Here is a 23,975-nt window from a genome sequence, read left to right on the forward strand (position 1 = left end):
ATGGGGCACGAGATACAAAATAATACCAAATTATTCCTTTGTTATCTTCTTTCCCAAGCTCAGTACAGCAGCTAGACTCACAGGTATAAACTATTCTTCCCACATTCATATAAGAAGCATTTTACAGGACTCATTTACTTAAGACGCTAAGGAGTGACTGTGCCTGCAAGAAAACCCAAAAACTTGGTTAAGGTTATGTTTAAACATAACTTGTAATAATCCATCATATATAAGCATTTTGCATCATACCTTTCTTTGGGCCCTTGGGGTGCCATATTGTGACAATACCACTAAAGGCGGAACAGCTCCTTCTTGTTGCACCATACGGCGATATCTGTCACTACTTGTGCAGAGCTGTAGAAGAGCAGCAGCTGCATGCTCCTTCCCTCTTGCAGAACCCAACTCAACAGCTTCAACCAGACCAGGGATCCCACCTTCCTGACCAATTGCTGTCTTTCCCTCAGGTACTGTAGAAAGATTGGCTAAAACAGCAACTGCCTTGTCAACCAGTCCAGCTGCTGGATCCATCAACTCCACTAGGTACTTTATGGCACCGGCTTGAACTATTGGACGTCGGTTCTCATGAAAAATTGACAAACTAAACAAAGCTGTGGTTGCATCTTTCCTCCCTCTGGGAGTCCCATTCCCCAATAAATCAACTAGAGGCCCAATAGCCCCTGACCTTCCAATGCGAACCTTGTTGTCCTCAATCACCGAAAGGCTAAAGAGAGTGGCAGCTGAGTTTTCCTTGGCTTCAGCACCGCCTGTCTCAAGGACATGAATCAGAGGTTCAATTGCATTGGCAGCAGTAATTTCAATTTTGTTCTCAACATTGATGGATAAGTTCAGAAGTGTTGTGACAGCATTTTTCTTGAACCCTTTTGTCTGTAGACCGGAGCAAGTCCACCAACAAGCTAATGGCTCCACAGTTTGCAATAACAATCCGATTTTCCATACTCTGCTTTGCAAGCAGCCGGAGTTCAAATGTTGCATCTCTTTGAGCATCAAAAGAAGTGCTTTTCAAGTCCTCAACCAGATTACCTACTTGGGCTTCAATTAATCCAGAATTGTCTACTCTTGTTTCACTGGCAGGAGAAGATGTCTTTGGGACTAAGCTACCAGATGCTCGGCGCCGCCTCATTTGGCCTCAAGGGTCTTCTTGCCTCTGCTGCCAATCTGGTTGGCAGCTCAGTTTTTATTTGTGAATGATGAATCTTGGTCTTTCAACCAAAATAAAGAAGCAGAAGAAGAAAAAGGCGTGAAGTTCAAATGAAAGCTCCATTTTGAATCTTTGGTTGACGCTTCAGAAGACAAAAGAGACACGTTACGTGGTTACATGCTAAAAAAGGCGGCCTTCCTTACTTTCTACGCGTGTCCTTTTGGTGTCCTTATATATTGTAAATTTTTTTCTTGCTTATAATTTGGGTTAGAATATTCGAATAAGAAATGAGATTCATTTTTTCACTCTCATTTTCTCAACTTACACTCCCTTATGTTTTTAAAAAAATACTTTTTAATTAATTTTGTTCTTTTTTGTTCTCTCTTTTCCCTATTCTACCATTACCCTACATTAATTTCTTTCTACTTCACTTTTATATTTTATATTTTTCTTTATATTTAATTTTTCAATTTGCATTTTTTTTTCTTTAATCTAATAAGACATAATTAACAATGTATATTTATCTCGGCTAGATTATATGGTCCACCTGCTGCAAAAACTCATGCCTTATGAATAAACCTTGCAGTGATAGTGTTTTTTATTTTGTTTTTAAAAGAAACAAATTTTAGGCGACTACTAGACTGAATGACATTGTTTTTTGCGCCAAGTCATTTTAAAAAAATGTCATCGTTTTTAATTCGTAGCACAAAATGGCTTTTTCGCATCATTTTGGTGCCAAATCATTTTAAAAAATAAGGGATGGGTAGCAAAGCTTCTGTTGTGAGACATTTCGTCGAGCAGTTGGTAGGCCTCTCCAATGGGTCACACCAGCATCTCACCATAACCTCTACAGCCACTTCCATGGATTTCAAGACCCCGCGGTAGCTACGTCACTACCTATTACCCAACACAGAAACTAACTCAAAAACAAAAACAAAACATGATAAACTCTCAGAAAAAATTTCCCATTCTTATATGACAACCCGAAGTTCCACTACTACCTGGAAAAACGCCTACTAAAGCAATTCCATCCGTTGCCTAGCCCGAGGGCAGGAGGGGGCCCAAGGCCATTTTGTGCCTCCCAACGGTCCAAGCTTGCCCAGGCAAACTGCAGATCCCACGTAACCGGGCTAGCCCGAGGGCTATTGACTTCATGGCTGATGCCAACACCTGGATTCAAATTTTTTTTTTGACATTGCACACATTTGAAATTACGTGTGCTAATGCCAGGCTGCATCAACCCTACTTTTCGCCAACGGTAACATACCACATGGCGCGTTCTGGTCACTCCGATCATTTTTTTCCTCAAATCCAACACTTATCCTTTTTCCTTTTTTCTTTTTGGATTTAAATTATTATTTTTCTATAAATACCCACCAATGTTCTTCACTTCAACACCAAGTCCTTATACATTTTCTTCTCCTTCTATTATTTTTCACTTTCTACACAATTTTCATCACTTCCAATTTTCATTTTTATTCACCATCTTATGATATCTTCCATTGAAGCCGGAGAGACGTGGACAACCATGGAAGATGTTCTCTTGTGTGAGTGTTGGGTCCAAGTTAGTCATTGTCCGGGCAATGAGATGAAATTCTATCATATGTTGAGAAAAATTCATGCCAAAATTTGTGAAAGATCTGGTTCGGCTCGTACGGAAATGGCCTTGGCTAGTAGGTGGAAAATTTTGAATAAAGAGTTAGGGAAACGGAGAGATGCTTTGGTAAAAGCGAGGGACAACCATTGAAGCAGCGAAAATCTTGGCAATGAGGTAAATTATTTGTAATTTTCGTTTGATTAAATCTAATGTCCTAATTTTTTTTCATGTTTCTTGCATTTCCTTTTTTTTTTTTTTATAATGTTTCTTGCATTTCCAATATTTTTGTAATGTTACTTGCATTTTCAAATTTTTTTTTAATATTTCTTGCATTTTCAATATTTTATTAATATGTCTTGCATTTCTAATATTTTTTGTTAATAGTTTAGGTAAAAAAATAAAAATAAAAACTAAAAGTAAATAGTATGTGCCATTTGCCATGGCAATGGGTGGAAACACACCTTGCATTTTGCAAGGGTTGTCACTATTCACGTGAAAAGTAACAGTCATTGCCTCCCCTTGCCCTTTGCCATGGCAAATGGATGGAAATGCTCTTAAGCATAAGATCTTAGTGAGAAACACTTCTATTAGTTCACTGATAGCTTGTATCCAGGGCATAAGGGGTGGACACCAAATAGTTCCAATGAGGTACTTTACCATGAGATGACACATAAATGGCAGTGTCATTGAAATCGTCAAGCTCCAGGTGGATTGATAGAAGGGATTGTAGACTATGTGAGGTTGAAGGCGGATCATGTGCCCAATAAGTGGGCAAAACCGGGTGAAGGTCAAAGTTGGAAACAAGGTTCTTCAGTGACTGCAAGGTTCATGTTCCTGAAGTATTGCAATGGTCTTCAACAACAACAAGGGATTTTGGCTGAACTGAACAAGAAGATGAGAGATGGCTATAGTGACAACTTCTTTGGATTTGTTGAGGCCCAAAAAAGTCACGAGAAACCCAAAGACATTTAAAGCCCAATATAACATATAATATTGGTCATTTGTTAATCCAAGCTATATATTGGGAATTAATTCATTAAATAAATATAGAAATAGTGTCCATGCCATGTCAAGCCAATAATACATTTTTCATATATTAATCACCTACTAAGCTCACATGAACCCAAGTTATGTGGTTTAAGGAGCTTGCACGAGGAATTGTGGTGTGGAAAGTTACGAAGGTCTACAAGGCCCGCAGAAGCTCTTGGATAATGGAGACTTTGGGCTAGCTACTTGGGAGCACCAAAGTCAAAGCTCATTACTTGGAGTTCTCCAATGTGGGTGACCAAATGAGATATTTTTCAAGTACTTTCTTTTACCCATAGGAAATAGTCATTTTCCAAATGCCTAGCTTTATCTGTTAGAAACAAGCCTTTTCCAGCACTTCTTTTTACCCATATGAAATGATCAATTTATGGTATCTAGCTTCACCTACTATAAAATAGCATGCCCTAGTGCTCCCTTTTAACTATTGGAAATAGGCTGGTTCCAGCACATCTCTTTATCTATTGGAAATAAAGGAAAACCCTCACCCTCTATAAATTGGCATTCATGGCACCAATTTTTCTTCAGCCATCAAGCCCCCTAATTCGGCTACTGAAAGCAACACAGTAGTCATCAACCTTCTTATTCAGCCATCAAGCCTTTCTTTTAGCTGCTAGAGCAAAGCATAACAGCTTCTTGTTTTGGCTGCTGCAAGCATCCCAGCAGCCATCAACCCCTTTTTTCAATCATCACACCTCCTTCCTAGCTGTTGCAAGCACCCAGCCATTACCTCCTCTCTTTGAAATCCATCATCTTCTATATAAAGCTTCACCAAGCATAACTCCAAACTTTTCATTCCTTCCAAGCTATAAACACCACAGCCTTCAAACCTCAAGCTTTTCCTCTTATCCTTATTCTCTTGAAACTCTTAAATCCCTGTAGCCATAGCCACAAACAATAAATTCTCAACGCCCAAACTCAAGCATATCAAACACCAAGCTAAGCACAAGCATTCTCATTTGCTAAACTTATGGGTCTTTAGCTCCCACACTCCAAGCTCTCATTCCAAGCTCATATAATCTCATATCAACATCAGCAAGTCATCTTCAACTCATCCAGAGTGAGCAACATCCTTACTCATTGCTGGAAGCTTCAATTTTAAGATGTGTTCTTCCATCTTCTTCCTCTCTTTCCCATAAACACATCCAAAAAGAGCAAGCATCACCTCTCACCTTTAGAATCTTCAATTTCTTCCCCTTTTTATCTTCTGGCAAGCCACCCAAGAGCTTGACGAAGCTTTCGTCAAGCTGCTGGAAATCTGTTAAAGCCACCCATCCTCTCTCTCTCTCTCTCTCTCTCTCTCTCTCTCTCAAAAGCTCAATCCCAAGTCTGAAACACCCATCCTCTCAAGCTAAGTTGAAACCATAGTCATTACCTTTTTGGTAAGAAAACGCAGACATCACAAGTTCTTTGTCTAGCTGCCAAAAACACCCAAAATCTCAAACCTTAATCATTTCTTCATGCTCATTTTCTCTTAGCTCTCAAGTCACAAGCCTAGTATTATCTTGATTCACCAAAGTAAACTCTCGTACCAAGCCTATGCAACATCGATGCACCATCTCCAACTCTTCGTCTAGCTGCCAGAAACATCAGCACAAAACACGCAGCCGCTGGAAGAAGAACAGAGTACTCTCCCTGGGACTTGCTTCTCTTTCGGGATGCTTTGGGCCTAGTTCTTGCTAACTCAGAAAAAGTGGCAATGAAAGCTTCATTCACCACTCTATGACGGTCCAAGAATTAACAAGTCCGGACGAGCCTTCTGACGAAAAAATACCCCAACAAAATTCACGCTCTGACTTTTTTTTTTTTTTTTTAACTTTTCTTTATTTTAGTTATCAAAACATTAACGTAGGGTCAGAGTATAATAGGAGAGAGAGAGATTTTAAAAATAACAAAATTAATTAAAAAATATTTAAAAGCAAGAGGGTGTGTAAGTAAAGAAAATGAGAGTGGAAAAATCAGCTCTCTAAAAAATCAATAGTGTTGTAAAAGAACATGCATGTTGAAAGAAAGAAAAAAAGTAATTGATGGCAGCCGAAACAAATTTAGACGCTGCATTAAGAAAACTAAAACCAACAGCCTTGTGAAATATCAACGAAACCACACATTAAAATATAATGTTCATATGAAATACTCAAATGGGGCACAACATAACCAATACCAAATCTCTCATTTGTCATCATCATCTTGTCCGAGCACAGAGCAACAACTAGACTTGCAGGTATAAACTTTTCTTCCCAAATTCACAGCAGTACTTTACAGAAATCATACAAATCCTCTATGAATCATTTGTCTTTCCTCTTTTTTACAAATCAAATTAAATCCACACAAGAAAACCTTCAATTGAATTATTTTGCACCAACCAATTTACACATTATCTATAGAAGCTGACACAAAATCTCGGCTGACACCAAACATTCTAATTTTTAAAATTATCCTCTACCAGCATTACCATGCCTATGGTTTCTGAAGTAGCTAAGGAGGGTCTGTGCCTGCAAGAAAATGAAAAGTGCTACGGTTCAATACATTATTTGTGATAATAAATAAACCAGGGCAGAGAGAAGCAAACATCATTAGAGGCACTGTACCTTTTCCTTGGCCCTTGAGGTGCCAGATTGTGACAATACCACTAATGGGGGGACAGCTCCTTCTTGGAGTACCATACTGCAATATCTATTACTATTTGTGCAGAGCTGTAAAAGAGCAGCAGCTGCGTTCTCCTTCCCTCTTGCAGAACCTAACTCAACAACCTCAACCAGAACAGGGATCCCACCCTCCTGACCAATTGCTGTCCTTCCCTCCGGAATTGTTGAAAGATTAGCCAACACAGCAACTGCCTTGTCAACCATTCCAGCTGCTGGGTCCATCAACTCCACTAGGTACCTCACAGCACCAGCTTGAACAATTCGACCCTTGTTCTCATGAAAAATTGACAAATTAAACAAAGCTGTGGCTGCATCTTTCCTCCCTCTAGGAGTCCCATTCCCCAATAAATCAACTAGAGGCTCAATAGCCCCTGACCTTCCAATGCGAACCTTGTTGTCCTCAATCACCGAAAGGCTAAAGAGAGTGGCGGCTGAGTTCTCCTTGGCCTCAGCACTCCCTGTCTCGAGGACGTGAATCAGAGGTTCAATTGCGTTGGCAGTAGCAATTGCAGTTTTGTTGTTATCATTGATCGACAAGTTAAGAAGTGCTGTAACAGCATTCTCCTGAATCCTCGTATCTGTAGAGTGGAGCAAATCCACCAACAAGCTAATGGCCCCACAGTTTGCAATAACAATTCGATTATCCATATTATGCTTGGCAAGTAGCCGGATTTGAAGTGTTGCCTCTCTTTGGGTATCAAGTGAAGTGCTTTTCAAGTCCTCAACCAGACTCCGAACTTGGGCTTCAAGTGCAGAAAGGTCAGGTCTTGTTTCAACAGCTGGAGAAGAAACTATCCTTGGGACTAAGCTCCCAGATGGTCGCCGCCACATTTGGCTTCGAGGTCTTACCTCTGCCATTCTGGTGGGCAACTCAGTCTCTCTCTGTTGGGTGGCCAACGCAGCAACAGCTTGTGGTTCTGATTTCAACTCCCCAGAAGCATCACTGCTGTAGCCTGACAGATTGCTTGGCACCTGTAAGGCCCCATTGGCATTTACAGGAGTTCCTTGAGTACCATTGGCATTAGAAAGTATGCTGGAAGCTGAGGCAGTTCTATTATGGCTTTGAGATGACTGCTCCGCTTCAATAGAATTAGGAAATTCATCTAGAGATGGTGACATAGAGTGTTGGCTACCTAGATCTGTACTCCTTTCTTCTAAGTTGGCAGACCTGTCTTCGGAATTTGCTAGTGTTATTCTGGCAATATCCAAAACCTGCCCATTTCCAACTACGCCAGACAAGGAACCTTCTGATGTAGAACGAGGATGCAATGGCGAACTTCTTTCCCGATGCAATGGACCAGATGAGAACAAGTTCTTAGTGGGCGAACCCATAGACCGAGCTGACTCAGGTGACATTGGTTGATTGACCCTGGAATGAGGAAAAGGAGGGGAATCCTTGGGAGCACCATGTTCTGCTTGTCCAAGAAGTTGTGTTGCTTTATTTAATCCCATAGACTTTGAGGGATCAGGCAGTTTCACATTGTTTGACTCGCACCAATTTGCAATTAGTGCCTTTACAGTGTAATTAGGTATCAAATTGGTGTGGGCCAAAGTTTGCCGTGTCTTTGGACAAACGGTGAGGCCTAGATCAATCCAGTTCTTGATGAAAGTCCTCTCATAGGTTTGTCCTGATGCCACAATAACTGGATCTGTCATCAGCTCCAGAGAGAGAGGACAGCAGAAATCAGCAGGTATTGGAACTGGACTGCAGCTCTGGGACTGCTTTATCGTAACAAGGCGCTCATGCATACGGGTGACAAGGGATATCAATTGCTCAATATACTCCGCCTCCTCAATCTTTTCTGATTGTTCAGCATTCTCCTTCAACTTTTCAAGTGCTACAGCCTCAATAAGAATCTCCTGGTTTGACCTCAAGCTAAGGCCCTCTGCAATTTTCACTAGGATCTCTGAGCTGGGTCCAACACCCTCCACTTGATCACTTACAGAATCTTTAATGACAGTTGACATTTGTTCATCGACCACATTCTTAAGTTTTTGTATGCAATGCTGCAAACAACCATGGTGAGTCTTAGACATCATAAAAGGATATAGCCTAACCTCTCCCAAATTAGTAGTCCACTAGAAAGACTAGAAATTACTTCTTCCGCATTCCAAAAATTTGTGTTTAATGATTTCACCATCTGACTGATGGTTTTTCATCTAACCAATGTTCTTCAACAAGCAATGAATTAAAGAAACTGAGTTTTATGCTGTCTTTTTCTCGGAAGTTTTATGCTCTATCCGTAACAAAATGAAACAGGGAAAAAATTAATAACTCTTTTTGCACACATTTTGTACCTCAAGAGATGCCGAACCCAATTCATCAGGAAGATGTTGTTGGGAAGTCTTCAACAGTTGAAAGATATCCAAACCAGAAGTCCAAATCTTTGAGATCAAAGATTCAACTTGCAGAACCTACAAGTCATAAAAAGAGAAGATGGTTAGATAAACTGTCACTCCAACAAAATGCATTATATACCTGTCCTTGGGGAAGTTCATTTGTCATTATCTAATTTGGTGTACTTTGTCAGTGTCTAAGTACATGCTTATGAGATGTGATGTAAATAGGCACGTGGAAGGACATTAGAAGACAAAAGTATATAACTTCAGTAAGTTTTAACTTTTTCTCATAACTGATAGCAGTGCACTAAATCTAGTGTTGAGAACTCCATGCATACTTTCAAATTTGACGAAAGCCAACAGCCATCAGGAAAAAAAAAAGCAACTTAAAATTCATTAAATGCCACTAATTAAAAGAATTAGCAATGCAGGTAAGAATAGGGGCTACATACAGTTCCAATTCTAACATTTCTAAAGCAACCTTAGACTCTCTTGAAAACAAAAACTTAAGATCCTCTTAAAAGGAAAGACTAATCAGAAAATCTTAGGACAAGGATTACAAATGGGAGAATAAATGACAAAATGAAGAGACCACCATTACTAGATAAATGCAACAAGGCCCTGTTCATAGCCATTTTCTTTCGTGCTTCCCTCTGTCTAGACTAATAAATCCTCATGGAACAACAGATATGGCAACAAGACAAAAAAAACAAAAAACAAGTAAGTGCTTTCTTTAGTCAGGGCAGGGAGGGAAAAGTGACCACATTATAACTTACTAAGCATATCATAGTAATATATTAATTCAAACAAGGGGAATACCCAAATTTGTATTGGTCAAACTTATGGTGAGGATTATGACGATGAAAGGTCAGTTTTAGATAAATTTACCTTCAATTTTAATCAGATACATTATTCATTCTAATTACAGACTACAACTGAATAGACCAGTAACTTACAAGATTGACTTTGCTCAACAACGGTTGCCAGTCTTCAATTTGCTCCCTCAACTCATCAATATAGTGACCCAGTTCTTCAAATGGCTTATTAAGCACTTCATAAGAAGCTATTTCAGAATCAACAACGGCATCAAGTACAGTCTTCAACAATTTCAATATCTCTTCTGCTCTCTTGTAGTACTTCAGAACCGGGTCCAAGTTTATGTTGTCATTGGATGATAAATGGAAAAAAGAGGAGATGTTATTAAGAAGTGCTTTGAACAATGATATCTCCATCACACCTGTGTCAATATATAAACAAGTAAAAATAGTCTCTTTGCAGAACGAAAGGAATAGAGACAAAGTCTTAAAAAGTAATGGAAAAGAAAACACAGAATAGTTTCCAAAATAATAACAACCATATCGCATAAGCACAATAATGATAACTGATTTCCTATGAAGTTACATTCAAATGAGTTCACCTTTCTAAAAATTGGAATCAACAAAATTGGACTAGTACCAGAAAAGTTCATCTTAATGAAGAGGCTGAACTCGAACAGATTTATAATTCAAATCTAGGCAAACTGACAGATATTCTACTTGCATATATATACAATATGTAGATTTATTTTTTTCTTTCTGTAACTGCTTTCAAGTCTTATCCAACGATATTTGAAATCAGCATTCTGCACAGTTGCAGCATAATTGTCAATTCAATTTTTACAATACACACCCATACACTGGTATGCTGCACTCGTGTCGTGTTTAGAGAGAGAGAGAGAGAGAGAGAGAGAGAGAGAGTCTCTAATAATTTTGGAAAGGCAAGTACAATCAGTTTTTACAATGCCTTTTGCTCCCCTATAATATTCATGTACCTACTCTTATAAATCATTATGATGTGTTTCTTGCAGCATATTAACTTCTTTTACAAAATTTACACGCCAACAAAATCATTCCTAAACAAGCCATCTTGTTTTAAGATTTTTTTTTATAATAACACCCACCCATTGTTCTTTAATATTTACTTAACTCACAAACATTTGTATTTTTCCTTTGGTCTTGCTGGCTGGCTTGACATGCAAGACATGTCCCCTCCATGAAAATAAACTTATACATATATTTGTAGTAGACCCCCTAGTTTTTGTTAAAGTGTATCAAAAAGGCATATTCTTAACAAGTGAAATCATATTATTGAAGGACATGCCAATAAGTATATCTTCAATTGTACTCCTACAAACAGATTTCAGATAAAAAGGAAAGAATGAATGCACCTTTATTCACCATAAATATATAACTTTACACACCAAAGCAATCTTTCTCATTTCTGATCCTTCAGAATCCAAACAAATCCACAATGAAGAAAAGACTTCTCAAAACCCATACAAAACCTACGCACACTCACTATCAAGTGATAAACTCAAATCCTGGAAATCAAATTTCCCCAACTATTGAACCCTGCAAAAACAAAAACCAAAACTTCAAAGTATGAGATCTATGAAAAAATAGGGAGATGTAATTAAAAGCCAATAATTGAAGTTTAAAACTTTATTAATTGCCTAGGGACCTCAATAAGGTGAGACGGTTGACAATAAAAAATTCCACCCCAGAAGTAATACACGGACAACTTTCCTACTATCTTTCTTCATCTGCTTTTTCATTGAACATGAAGGAAACTTAGGAAAGTTAAAGGAACATCATTTTCCGCAATGCATTATCTTCTTTCCTTCTACCTTTCCAGCTGGAACTGGTGGAAAAGATATGCTAAGCATGGACCAAAAGTGTCCTCCCTGATTTTCACTCCTCATTCCAACCCAACAGAGGAATTTAGTCTGTCACCACCAGACCTTTATCGTTTCTCTCATATATTTCCTTCCGGGCTTTTGCCATAAAAAACCATACTAAAAAGAAGAAACAATAACTGACTGCAGGTTGTTGGGTAATTCCACATTCTTCTTATTTGCTGAGAAAAGTTTTCATTTATTTTTACCATATAATTTTGGTACGTTTGTATGCGGGGGGGTATAAGAGTACTAAAGAAATTCAAAAATATGGGATTTGAAGCTCTAGGTTTCATAAAATTCTTGTTTGGGTAACCTATTAAGTATAATGGGATTTTAAAACGAAATTTAACGCTTATCTTTATGGAGGTGTCAATATGTAAATAAGTGGTAGTGGTGGTAGTTGTGGTAATAGTGGTGATGGTGGTGACAACAACGAGAGTGAAGCTGGTGGTGGTGGTGGTGGTTGTTCGGAGCGAGGTGGTGGCGGTGCTAGTGGAAAGGTGGGAGTGGTGATGGCAATGCTTGTGGTTTAATGATGGTGACAACAATGGAAGGGTGGTCGCAGTGGATGTGCCGACGACGATTATGGAAGAAGGTTGGTGGTGATGGTTGTGGTTTTTTTGTCGTACTCTCATTGTCTTCATAATTTGGAAATGACACTTATTTAGCTGAAATTTAGAGTTAAGATTTATGATCCCCAAGTCCGAAGGTTTTTTTTTTTTTTTCTTTTTCTCCACATAGAATTTATAAACTTCCTTGTCTATGAACCCAAACAAGGAAATTAGGATATGTCATTTCATAAATCCTAACTTTTGTTAAATTCTCAGCTCTACTACATGTTGACATATGTACATCATTAGGGCATATAATCATAAACTGATACCAAGTTTATTGGTTATCTGAAAGTCTCCCGCGTCCCGCCTTGATAACGTCTTGCCCAAACCAACAACTATGATCTAATAAAAGTAAAAGACCCCAAGAAGCATAGTCAATTTAATTATACCCCTTATCCAGCTCATATACACATCCCAAATTTCCAATTTGTTGTATCCCATATGTGCTTTTCATCACAGCCAAAAAGAACCACCATTCAGATTATAAAAACAAAGCACATATACAATTACCAATTTAAAAATGAACAAAGATAATTCTTTTCTTTAAATGTATCTATGTTTGCGTGATCTTTCTGAAATACAAAATTCAAAATTTGCACACACCCATTAGACCCAGAATGGGATTCGAGTGCTTGAACTGAGTAACAGTCCAACCAACTAAAGCAGGAATAAATTGGAAAGCAGATTGACCAAATTTGAACTCTAAATGCAGGCACAAGCAGTCAAACAAGAAAAATTGGCGCACAGAGTAAAATACAACGTTCATAGAATTCAAAAACCCTAGCTGGATCAAGCTGAAGAATATGAACAAATAAAACTGTACCTGGATTTGGCTGAAAGCCTCAAACGCAGAGGCAAATGACCAAGAAAAGGTCGTTTTGGGCAATCCTTCTTTCTCCTTTGCCTTTCTCAAACCCAGACCTCCAGACCAGCTACTAGATTTTTCCTAATTCTCTGCTTGAGAATTTTCTTTCTCTCTGTCTAATTTTCTCAGAGAGTCTCACTTTTAAAATTTCTTTTAGTATTTTATTATGTTTTGGAAATGAAGATATACAGTTGCTGCCTGCTCGAGCTGGGGCTCGTTGCACAGTTGGAGAGTGGGACATTCTCGTCATTACATGTTTATCTTGTAATAAATAAATGAATTATTTTAGTAAATAATAATATGATTACTTTATGCAGTATGTCAAATGAATTTTTTTGACTGAAATTGGGATTCATTCGGTAGGCGCCAAATGGGGCTGGTTTACCTGTTTATCATGGAAATACCTTCATTGGCACACAAAAAAAAAAATTGAAGAAATGGAAAATACTTTTTTTCTACAAAAACAAAATGCCAAATATATCCCTAAATGGTAGCCTGCGTCCATAGATACATACACCCTCTCACGATCATTTTTCTTGTCATGCTTAATTATCTTGGTTTCCTAGTACAGAACAGATACAATTTATGCTTATTTTGAAATACGTTTTCTTCCAGAGTTTCATGGCAATGTCACTTTTATAGCAACCAAGTTGACAATAATATGCTTTGAAATACGAGATGGAAAAGAAAAGGCTAGAGGAACCGAAATTAAAATAAAAGGTAGACAAGACCAAAATGATTGAAAACTGACAACTCAGTAGTAATTCTATTCCATTTGCTACCAGAATATCTCAATTTTTCTTTTTATATATATTATTATTTATCAGCAAGTGGGGGATTTTCTTCCAATATTGTAAAGATTAAATTAAGAAATAATTGATGCTAGTAATTTTAGAAAAGTGTGAAAATAAAGCAAAGGCGAAAAATTATTAAGAAGAATACGATGCAATACGAATTCCTGCGCAGAAGAAGGTAGCAATGATTTCTAGAACTGGATGAGAGAGAGAGAGAGAGAGAGAAGAAAGAAATATTCGTGTTTTAACTTTTTATGAATGGCACCCTGCGGCCAGTGGCCAGGCATTTCATACAAAAATGGCCATTTGGACTTTTATGTCGCAAAAAAATTCATTTGACCAGAAGAAGAAGATTCTTCCCTCCACTCCAACAAGATAGAGAAAGTTAGGGACCGCCCCAAAATGTCAACTTTGAAGCTTCTATTTTATTTCCCAGAAACTGCTTCCAACTTGTTTGCGAGGACTCTTTCCAACGACTCATATAATCATTCATATTAGGCCATTAACTAGTATATATATATAATATGTGTGTGTGTAGACTAGACATCATCATTTATTATTTCAGTCATTATCATCAATATGAACCCTGTTCATCGGACACTTTTGCAGTGCAAATTCACAATGCATGTCAACATAGTTACGGCCGTTAGATTAACAGATTAACTATTCTGTGTTAGGGTATATTCACATTCACTTTTAGGGTATAATATTAATAAATTTTCACTTATATTATAGTATGTGGACAAGTTATACCACATGCGTACTTTATTACCACGTTATAATTACTCGTAAATAACATATGATCATTTATGTTTTATCACAATTAGATGATTTCACATTGTTTTATAAATCATTTTTTATTTATGTAAATGCATTATTTCTCAACATGAGGCAAGTCGATTTGCATTCGGTTGTGAAATAAAAATCATTGTCCATGGTGTCACATGACCTGTATAAAACAGGAAAACAATAATAATAATAATTCAAAAAACAAGAGATTGAGAAGAAGCCTTTTATTGGGAAAACTTTTGATTCACTTGTGTGTTACAAATATTCACATACAAATTGAATGATGTCTACAGAACCAAAGTGTGAGTAGTTCTACCTATATATATATATATATATATATCTCTCTCTCTCTCTCTCTCTCTCTATACTATCTGAATTTATCGCATCCTTTCATGGGCATTGCAAAGAATGATTCTTCAACCTAAGGAGCAAGAGTCTTGATCAACTGAGTAATTGTGATTACAGAATTTGGTTGGTAACTAATCATGTGAATCAAAATGCAAATGGCAGACATGCCATGCCATGCCGTCAACCACAAGCAAAGACAGCCACAAAATTTTCAGAGAGGCTGGAGTTCTTGCTCTGGAACAGCAGCATTGACAGGCTTGTATGGATTGACTGTCCGTTGTCGGTGTCTCAAAAGAAACCACAATCCAACAACTGATAATGCAATCACTAGAATTCCTAAAATGGATAAAACCACCACATAACTGCGCTGCCACCATGACCTGCACAATTTCAGAATAACAAAATATTACGAAAATTGCTATGTATGATACTGTGATCTCTATTGAACTACTCTGAATGCATCAACAGGGAATTTGGACCTCCAGTCATGCACCAACATAGATGGCATGCATCTTATTGTTACATATTATTCTTTGTTGGATGTAGGCATTGCAGCCTAACTCTTAAACAGCAAGATAGCTAAGCTTATTCATTAAAATCATTATCTATATGCCAACACTCGTATAGGAGATTTTTCTCGATTCCATTATATTCTAGTATAAAAGGGGGAAGGACATAAGAAAGATATGTAAATATAAACTACCGTTCTTCCTTAGGCTCAACTCTCCATCCAAGCAACTCATAACTTCCAAACATAACAGGAAACTGCAAGCGATGTTCAGCGAGCCTGGCAACTATAACCTGTGGGATCAAGCAAACAAACACTTATGAACGTCGGCACAAACACTAATTGCAATTCAAAAGCACAAACTTACCGCTGCAGTTGTATTGGAAATGCTGTCAGTAGAGTCTGCTGGAAATACAGCCCAACTAATGAGGGAATCATTTCTATCAGCAGCAAATTTCAACATATGAACCTGAAATAATCCATTCAAATTTGGCACCCTAAGCTGAAGATGCACTTAAAAGTCATAAAACTTGATTATCAACAGAGGATATCTATCCATTTATTTGTCAGTATGACAGTATTGAACTATCAGTGAGAAAATATAAAGTAAATATCAATCAAATAAGCACATGTGGTTTCTTCCTGACCTGTGATGTATTAACTTCTAATTCCTGAGCTATGAATTCAGCTAGTTCTGTAATGTGGGGCTTCAGATCAGAGTAGCTTATGTTCAATGACATATCAAATGTTATTTTTCCAATTTGGAGTTCCCCTGTCCATCAAGGTTAACGAGACATTGTAATTCATTTGTCTTTAAAACAAAAATAAAAATTGGGGGATTGCAATAAGTCTGTCTTTTCAAAAAAGAGTGCAGCATAAAATCACATTTCTCTTATTAAAAATCTACACTTGTGTTGACATAAAAAATAATAAGAAATGATAACAGAAAAGTTCAAAAATTAAACTTAAGAAGAGAAGAGAGTTCCCAAATATGTTATTTTCACTTTCCCCTGTTTGCCTCAGATTTATCTCCATTTTTACATTTGAGTAATTGGATAAGTAAACCTACACAACTGTAAGATGAATATGATATAACAGAAATAATTTTAAGGACAAGTAAAAAATGAGGCATCCATGCCAGTGAAAAGAAAGACTTGGAATACTACCTGGAAGTACATAAGGCGGCGCTCCAGTTGGAGCTAGTGTAGGCATCACTCCTGGAGTTGAATTCTTGTCACCAGAAGCAGGAGGCATTGCTGGCGGCGAAACAGATTCGTGAAGTCTTTCCCACAACTCCGAACAATTAGTTTTCCAGAAACCAATTTTGGAATTCTCACGGTCATATGTTACAAGAGTATTGCGGACAACAATTCCTATCATAAACATGGCATAACAAGATTAATTGAGAGTGCTGCATAAAGTTAATGGGATAAATTTGATAATTCACAAAAGTAAGATAGAGAATTCTGGACCATTTGTAAAGCATTTACCTCCTAAAAGAGTAGTTGGATCCTTTCCATTTTGGAAAACCCCAAGGCAGTAAGCACCACGGACCTTTGAATGCTTTATAATTGATGATGTTACAATAAAGTAGAAGAATTCAATTAGCGACATCAAATAACCAATGGAAAAGTCATAAAGTTGCATAATAAAAATTACAATTTATGTGGTTTAGAAACAAGTGTTTTGAGGAAGAAGGGAAGGGGCAAGCTTAAATTTCAACACTTACCCGGAACAAGTAATTTTCAGGAGATAATGTCAACTTTTTTCCACTGCCAAATACCATGTCAACTGTTGGAAAGGTGTCTGACGGGTGGGAGACCTCACTGAATCAAAATTGTTATAAAACTATTAAAAACAGCTTGTGACCTTATTCACAACTTATTCATGTATTTGAACAAATCAAAAAATTTAGTGTAAAAAATTGCAATTGCGACCTCGATGGGCTTTCTTATAATCTAGTTTGCACCAGAATAGGCAATAACTTATCTGTATAACAAAATAAGCTCTTAGTTTTCTACATGTGATACCTTTCATCAGTTGAGAAGCAAATATCATTATAGTTTGGATCAGGGCCACGGATCTGCTTGAGGGAACTAAGCTCCTTCATGATCTGCAATCACATATAAGGATAAGGAAAAAGGGGAAAAAGAAGTTAAGACATTGGTGGTACTGTGATCGCCCATTCAATGAAATAATACATAACTAAAGTTCTATGAACAGCTAGTCATGGATTAATACCAAATTTCATTACAGATTATTGCTTGTCCGCTTTGTCAATTCTAGTCGACCACATGCTCATCAATTTCAAATGAGACTTTTAATAACTATCATTCAGAAAGAACTGCAAGATATCATCTAATAGAATGAAAAGGTTGAGGACAAGCAAGAATATTTTATTATATGGTCTTGTACAAAATTAAGACAATATTTAATCTTAAGTAATCAACAAGGGCAGAAGAGAATCTTACGCCATCCTTAAATGCTAGAAATGCTGCTTCTGGTAGGTAAGCATATGTTGTGCCACTGTCCAGGACTGTTCCATGTTTTCCATCAAAGACACTTGGATTCAAAGACAATCGCTTTCCCGCAATATGTATCTCCTTCAAATCAAGATTGTAATATGGACTGTTTCCATCCCGAAACTAGAGTAAATGTGTGAGATGTATTGATTGTATTTTCTAGGAAATTGGACATGTTGCAGTATATGTAGGAGATAAAGTTTTCTAAACCACACACCTTCGTACAGGGTTCGAATGGGTGAAGACCATGTCTGATGGGGTAGTGAAACCACCAAGAACCATTGAACCTCCACCAATGTCCATTCCACCATAACATAACGAGAAAGAATCACTTATTACACCTTTATCAACAAGTTGATCCACCACACTTAGATCACCACGGCCCAATCCCATTATGCCATCCGCATGCTGGCTGTAGAGGTCTCCAGTTTCAAGATTTTCACAACCGAAAACTGCACGTTGAGGTGCAAGTTCACTTTGATTGCCGAATGATACAAGATCCTCACCAAGCACACCACTGCTGGTACTCATTTCGGCATACTGTCTCTCATAAATACAATTCACCTTGTCACTGTCACAATTGCAATCTATGTTGCACTTGACAGCTTTGTAGGTGCTCGATTCTTCCGGATCGAACTTGGGGTCCTGATGAAAAGTGGAAAATAAAACACTAATATTGTTTAACCCCCAAAATCTATTATGTTAAGTCTGCATAGAGAACTAAATATTCAGTAGAGGTTTGGTAGTAAAGAGAAATAATCAACTTCAAGGTTGTTAAGATCTTTTTGGGTTAGAAGAGTGATCATGACCAACCCCCCTTCCCCCGAAATTTCCCCGGTTTATACTTTTTCATGTGATTGGAACATGTTTGGCTAGATTTCTTCTTGTAAGCAAGGAGACCTGATCCTAACCTCAAATGCAACCCGCAACAAATGGTTTCGATATCAAGAGAAAAACTTATATTAACATATCCCATAGTTAATACAATTGTTTGATCAGAGTGTAGAGTAAATGTAGCGGATGAATGTGTTGATGCAGAACTGACCTGGTGTCTGCCACACATTTCGCAAGAAGCGCAAGGCACATAGGTGACAGTGCTCCCAGTATCCACAATAAGCGCAAATCTCTGAGGAGGCGTTCCGATCCAAAGCCGCGTCGTATAGTACCTTTCACCCGCCACCACACAATTTCAATGCCAATCCAAATACCAATCTCAAACTCAACCCGAATAACTGAGAATAACAATAATGATAATAATAATAAACAGAGAAGAATGTAAGGTGTTTTGCGGTACGTACCCATTGCGGAGGAGATCGTCGTAGAGTCTCATGCGGGCGTTGGGGCGGTTGAGGGACTCGGATCTCTGGAGGAGTCGACGAGGATTGGAAGAAGTCCTAGACGAAGAATTAGGGGTGGAGAGGTAGAGAGGTAAGACCATGGCGGGGAGTGAATGGAGAAGAAGCGCAGGGCTGGTGGGATTGGCTGAGGCCAGAACCAAAAACTCCATCAGCGATGAGAAGATGAGGAGGATGATGGAGATGGAGATGGAGGTTGAGATGAGGTGACTTGGTGTCGCTGCCATTGAGTTGCAGCTGAGAGATGTCGAATGGTGCAAATGATGCCAGATCGGGAAATGAGCCTTTTTCACATAGAGAAGAAGAAGAAGAAGACGATGATGATGACAAGGACAGAGTTTTTCCCAGCGCTTTTGAGAAGAGAGGGAAGTCAGCGTGCACAACGAAATTCGTTTTTCAGTTTCTGACCAGATTGCTCTCATCAGAAAGAAACAAAAATAAGATGTATAATTTTTATTTTTATTTTTATTTTAAAAAAAAATACTTTAATTTTAATTTATCCCTATTTTGTTTTCCTGTTTGAATTAGACGCTACAACCGAAGTAGGTGTTGGGTTACTTGGTTTTCAATCTATCAAGAAAAATTAATATGGAAAAGATAAAACTTGATTCAAAATTAATCACACAATAAACCTAATTAATCATGTTTAATCAATAATCAAAGGTAATTAACAAAGTAAAAGGGGCTTGTAACTCAATTAACTAAGAACAATTACCCATTCATATGAGGTCTTCTTTTCGAATCCCCATCTCCTAATCTCCTTTGAATTAAACAAAAAAGAGGTCATTAACAAAATTGTGCTTTCAAAGAAACATTTGTTCGCTCATGGTTCCCCTCCCATCCCATCCAACAAATTACAGTTATCTGCTATGGAGTGAGCAAAGCGTCTCTTTCAACAAATTCATTTCTCACAAGTTTATCATGAGCCGATGTCAGCTAAACAAAATATTTTTGTTGATTAAGATTCAGAAGAGCAAAGTACCATCTGTGCAAGGCATATCAAAATACAAGCCTACATAGGAGAAGCAAAATGGTTATCCGATGTGTTTGTCCTGCCTTCTGCCATACGCTGGCTTACTATTCTACAATACTTGCATACGTAGATTACATGTACGGCTGGTGTTGCGAAGGCAACCCACTACCGGCGTAACTGCCATAATTAGGAGGAGTAGCATTATAAGATGCTGGTGGAACTCTGTCATCTTGGGAAGGATAGTAATATAACCTTTGATCATTAGCTTGTGAAGCATATGCAGGCTGGCTGGGAACTTGGTAATCATAGGCACGTGGACCCGCAAGAGCATACCTCTCCGATATCCCAGCATATGCTGCCCTCTCACCAAAAACTGGTTGCACATGCCTACCAGCAGCGGGGGCAGGGGCAGCAGCAGCACCAGGGCCACGGTATCCACGCCATCTTCCACTGCCTTTCTGCTTCTTTACTTGTTGGCGTTTACCAAATTCACCAGTTCTCTTCTTATCAGCTTTGGATCTCTCTAGTTGAACCACCCTCTTATGCAGTGGATCAAGGGGGTAGTCCTCTTCAAGCTTGTACTCTTGAACGCATCTTATTACAGCCTTCAGTGCAGTAAGTTCTTTTGCATTAACATCGTCCTACATTTTTTTTTTGAACACCAACAAAAAGAGATCATCAGAAAAATATTTCTATTGACAAGCTTTGAGTCTGTGGTCGACTAAAATATACCTGTGCACCAGTAGCATCTCCCGTGTTGTCGCCTTGGGAATTTCTCCTCAAGTCTTTCAAGTACGTCTTCAGAAGTGGCACAAGGGGATAACTTTCAGTAAGCTGGAAGACATGAATAAAACGAACAGCATCAATTTGTTTCCCACTTCTGACCATTGATTCAACAAGACCTGCAAGAGACTATGGAGTTTCAGAAAAATCTGCATCCAAAATTCGAATAACCCATCTTACCAGAAAAGAATTATCATTACGTAGCAAAATGAATGTTGCACCTGCCTCTACTTCTCAGCTAACATAATTTACTACCAAGGCCGATAGGACATCTTATGGAAACAAAGACTTAGCCTCCAGACCGCATCAGGTCAGTTAGTTAAAAGATGACCAACCTGGCATTTTGTGTGTTAACCCAAGGGAGCGGCAGAGCTCAGGTGTCTGCCTGCGGTGAGCAACTGCAAGAACAAGCTTGCAGAGTTCTTCTTCATCAAACTCTGAAGCAATACTAAAAGTTGCGAGGAGCTGCAAGAATGCCTCTGCTTCCAATGAATTTCCATTGGCAGCATCAATGCCTGCACTAGCCAACTTAGGCTTCCACTCATCAGCAATTGCTTTGGCTTGCTGCTTGGTCTCAGGGTTCAAAAGGTGATCAGCACCTGGGTCAGCCTTTGCCAATAAGGTGGCCATGGCTTCCATAAACATGAGACAGGATCTGCGCATGCCCTGAAGGGCAGCATCCTTCTTACCCTCTGGTTGGTTAGTCTCATCAGGAGGGTAAAACCCCTCCAGTGAATCCAGCACTAAACGTGCTGGCTCACCTGCACTTTCTAGTGCAAGAGAAAGTTCCTCACGAATAACGCTTAGTTTTTTAAGATTCTCAGTGGCATAACTCAGAAGCCCTTTTGCATCCATCTGCTCACAAAATTGGGTCAGCTCTGGGCGTGGCTTAACCTCAAGAGCCACACCCTCAGCATTATCAACTGTTTTATGAGGAAATTCCTCCTCTGGTGAATTTGTATCACCGAGAGAGCTGCTTACCTTGCTGTTTTTGTTATCCCCATCCTCCACGGGTTCTGAAGTTGTTGGCTGGTGAATAGCTTGTGCCTCTGCAATAGCAGCAACTGCAGCATCTTTTAGCTCCTGCACTCGATCCAACAGGTCTTGCTCCTTAGCAGTAACAGCTTCCTCTCTCTCCATAAGCAAAGCACAGGTTTCAGCTTCCTGCTCCTCAAATTTCTTCTCCTTGACTTCAAGCTCTTCAAATCTCTTCTTCAGTGTTGTTTCAAGGTTGTGGAAGTACTCTTCAATTTCTGTCCACTGAACCCTGCCCTCAGACGTATCCTTGTGAGCATTTAGTTCCAGTAATGCCTTACCAAGCTGATCTATTAGACAGCTTGATGCATCACCTTCCACAACTTGCTCTGCATCAACCATGGTTACTGCAAATGCAGGCTTCTGTTTCAAGAGACACAATGGAAACATGAAAGTAAACTCTCGTTAGCAGAACAATAGATATGGAACTGTTCACCTATGGCTCTAACGCTAAAAACCACAGAGATTCCTTGATAGGATTCTAGGATTATTAAAAAAGTATGGGTAAACTTTGGAAAACTGTCACTGTATCAATTATTCAATTCTTCTCGATGTTGAATTAAAAAACTTGAATGTGCAAAAAGTTTATGCTTCATGTTCAAAGTTTATGATGCTTTCGTTCAATGCTGAGCAAGAAATAACAATGATTTGTGATAACATTAGTGTATACAATTTCCTATTAAATGGATTTAAAATTGCATGCATTTGACTTAACTGACATATCACATTTTCTGATAAGAAACCAGTACCTTCATTAAAAACAGAAAGAAGTACAAAAATGGACTAACAGAAAACAAAGACAACAAAAAGGACACTAGACGAGCCAAAGAACAAAACTGTTCTATTCATGATTCATTCTTCTCATTTTGGAATCTGTCATTCTTCTCAATGCCATTACACAGATGTTTCTGTTTGCAATATGTTCACATCAAGGGACATTTACTAATATTCATCTATCTCCTATACCACTATACTTCACATGTATTATAATCAGAACTCAAATAGCATCCAAACCTATATTAAAATACAAAAAGTGAATACACAATTCCAAGCTCAACAAAATAAAATTTGAAAGAAAACACATTTTGCATTCAATCCAAGGTATAAAATATAAACCCATAACCCATTAGAACCAATTTTGTCTCAAGCTTATTGATTACTCGTTTTTCTTTTGTCTCAGAAAGAACACAAACCTAGGTCTCAACAAGAAGTTCATGCGCAAGAGCAATGCAAAATGGGTAAGCAGTGAATAAAAAAATAAAAAAAGAACGAGAGAGGGGATGTAGTAGCGTACCTCGATAAGCAGAGAAAGATGTATATAAACCCTAAAAAAGTACAGGCACAGAAGCAGAAAAATGTACGGAAACCCTAATACGAATGTTTGAATTTGAGAAATGGGTAAGCATGAAAATGTAATCGTAGGCAAAGTCGGTAATTTCTGGAAAACGTTTTATCGCTGGGCATAAGCTCGAGCTAATTTGTTCTTTCTTGCAACAGTGTACAGAGAGAACGAACCCTAAGGCTCTGTTTGTTTATGCAGGCGCGTATAACCGCAAATTTAACTTGACAGTTGATTTTGGGTCGGGTTGGGCCGGGCCCATCAGTCAAATCCGGGTAGTGAACTGACCATTAATGAGCAAATTGAATTCGTCCATGACAAAAACAAAAATGAATAAATACTAAAACTAAAAATAAATAAAAGGAGCTGTTACTTACACTCTAAAATGTGGCTGCTTGGAGTTATAACTTAGATCTTGGTATCTGTGTTTTTGGTGAGGCTCCAAGTTGGATTGGGACTTCTTTGGTGAATGATTTGTTAGGGGTGTCTAGGCCCCGGTTGATTTGTGTTGGTTAATTTGTTTTGTTTGTTTGTGATTTTCCCCCCCCA

The 23,975-nt window shown here is 38.3% G+C and overlaps 4 protein-coding genes across 6 annotated transcripts; all 4 read right to left on the bottom strand.

Moving 5' to 3' along the window:
* Positions 1–15: 15 nt before the first annotated feature.
* LOC103337111 (U-box domain-containing protein 4) lies at positions 16–1,322 on the bottom strand. Its single transcript, XM_008240265.3, is given in 3 exon segments — positions 16–163; positions 250–867; positions 869–1,322. Coding segments are annotated over 3 exon segments (924 nt in total). The 5' UTR covers positions 1,142–1,322; the 3' UTR covers positions 16–130.
* Positions 1,323–5,951: 4,629 nt separating this feature from the next.
* LOC103337119 (U-box domain-containing protein 4) lies at positions 5,952–13,225 on the bottom strand. 3 transcript variants are annotated; one of them, XM_008240273.3, is made up of 6 exons: positions 12,939–13,225; positions 10,992–11,175; positions 9,742–10,022; positions 8,744–8,860; positions 6,389–8,452; positions 5,952–6,292 (listed from the first exon to the last, which is right to left on the bottom strand). In XM_008240273.3, exons 2-6 carry the CDS (start codon positions 11,002–11,004, stop codon positions 6,233–6,235), a joined length of 2,535 nt encoding a protein of 844 aa, XP_008238495.2. In that variant the 5' UTR covers positions 11,005–11,175; positions 12,939–13,225; the 3' UTR covers positions 5,952–6,232. The 3 variants fall into 3 exon arrangements, with proteins under 3 accessions (XP_008238495.2, XP_016652113.2, XP_088900592.1); XM_016796627.2 differs by having other exon boundaries at positions 11,025–11,175; positions 12,939–13,135; XM_089044466.1 differs by lacking the exon at positions 10,992–11,175 and having other exon boundaries at positions 12,939–13,066.
* A 1,750-nt stretch (positions 13,226–14,975) lies between these two features.
* On the bottom strand, positions 14,976–19,718 carry LOC103337128 (uncharacterized). The gene is made up of 12 exons (XM_008240283.2): positions 19,240–19,718; positions 18,987–19,107; positions 18,159–18,586; positions 17,891–18,047; positions 17,450–17,532; positions 17,149–17,245; positions 16,910–16,982; positions 16,586–16,792; positions 16,067–16,191; positions 15,787–15,888; positions 15,615–15,712; positions 14,976–15,291 (listed from the first exon to the last, which is right to left on the bottom strand). Exons 1-12 carry the CDS (start codon positions 19,716–19,718, stop codon positions 15,123–15,125), a joined length of 2,139 nt encoding a protein of 712 aa, XP_008238505.2. The 3' UTR covers positions 14,976–15,122.
* Positions 19,719–20,228: 510 nt separating this feature from the next.
* On the bottom strand, positions 20,229–23,618 carry LOC103337138 (FRIGIDA-like protein 3). Its single transcript, XM_008240294.2, has 4 exons — positions 23,382–23,618; positions 21,388–22,450; positions 21,002–21,171; positions 20,229–20,910 (listed from the first exon to the last, which is right to left on the bottom strand). The coding sequence occupies exons 2-4, from the start codon at positions 22,427–22,429 to the stop codon at positions 20,401–20,403; spliced, it is 1,722 nt and encodes a 573-aa protein (XP_008238516.1). The 5' UTR covers positions 22,430–22,450; positions 23,382–23,618; the 3' UTR covers positions 20,229–20,400.
* Positions 23,619–23,975: the final 357 nt, after the last annotated feature.

The sequence above is a fragment of the Prunus mume genome, linkage group LG1 (assembly GCF_029339155.1).
Source record: "Prunus mume cultivar Tortuosa linkage group LG1, ASM2933915v1, whole genome shotgun sequence".
Classification (NCBI taxonomy): domain Eukaryota; kingdom Viridiplantae; phylum Streptophyta; class Magnoliopsida; order Rosales; family Rosaceae; genus Prunus; species Prunus mume.

Excerpts from the sequence above, each read along its gene's own strand:
- LOC103337119 (XM_008240273.3), bottom strand. Across the intron at positions 8,861-9,741 it reads TGTTGAGCAAAGTCAATCTT|GTTCTGCAAGTTGAATCTTT; the intron begins GTAAGTTACTGG and ends TATGACTTGTAG. Across the intron at positions 6,293-6,388 it reads CCTCAAGGGCCAAGGAAAAG|GCACAGACCCTCCTTAGCTA; the intron begins GTACAGTGCCTC and ends ATTTTCTTGCAG.
- LOC103337128 (XM_008240283.2), bottom strand. The coding sequence starts at position 19,718 with ATGAGAGCAATCTGGTCAGAAACTGAAAAACGAATTTCGTTGTGCACG. Across the intron at positions 18,587-18,986 it reads AAATGTGTGGCAGACACCAG|GACCCCAAGTTCGATCCGGA; the intron begins GTCAGTTCTGCA and ends ACTTTTCATCAG. Across the intron at positions 15,889-16,066 it reads TAGAAGTTAATACATCACAG|GTTCATATGTTGAAATTTGC; the intron begins GTCAGGAAGAAA and ends GGATTATTTCAG.
- LOC103337138 (XM_008240294.2), bottom strand. The coding sequence starts at position 22,429 with ATGGTTGATGCAGAGCAAGTTGTGGAAGGTGATGCATCAAGCTGTCTA. Across the intron at positions 21,172-21,387 it reads GTTAACACACAAAATGCCAG|GTCTTGTTGAATCAATGGTC; the intron begins GTTGGTCATCTT and ends AGTCTCTTGCAG. Across the intron at positions 20,911-21,001 it reads GAGATGCTACTGGTGCACAG|GACGATGTTAATGCAAAAGA; the intron begins GTATATTTTAGT and ends AAAAAAATGTAG.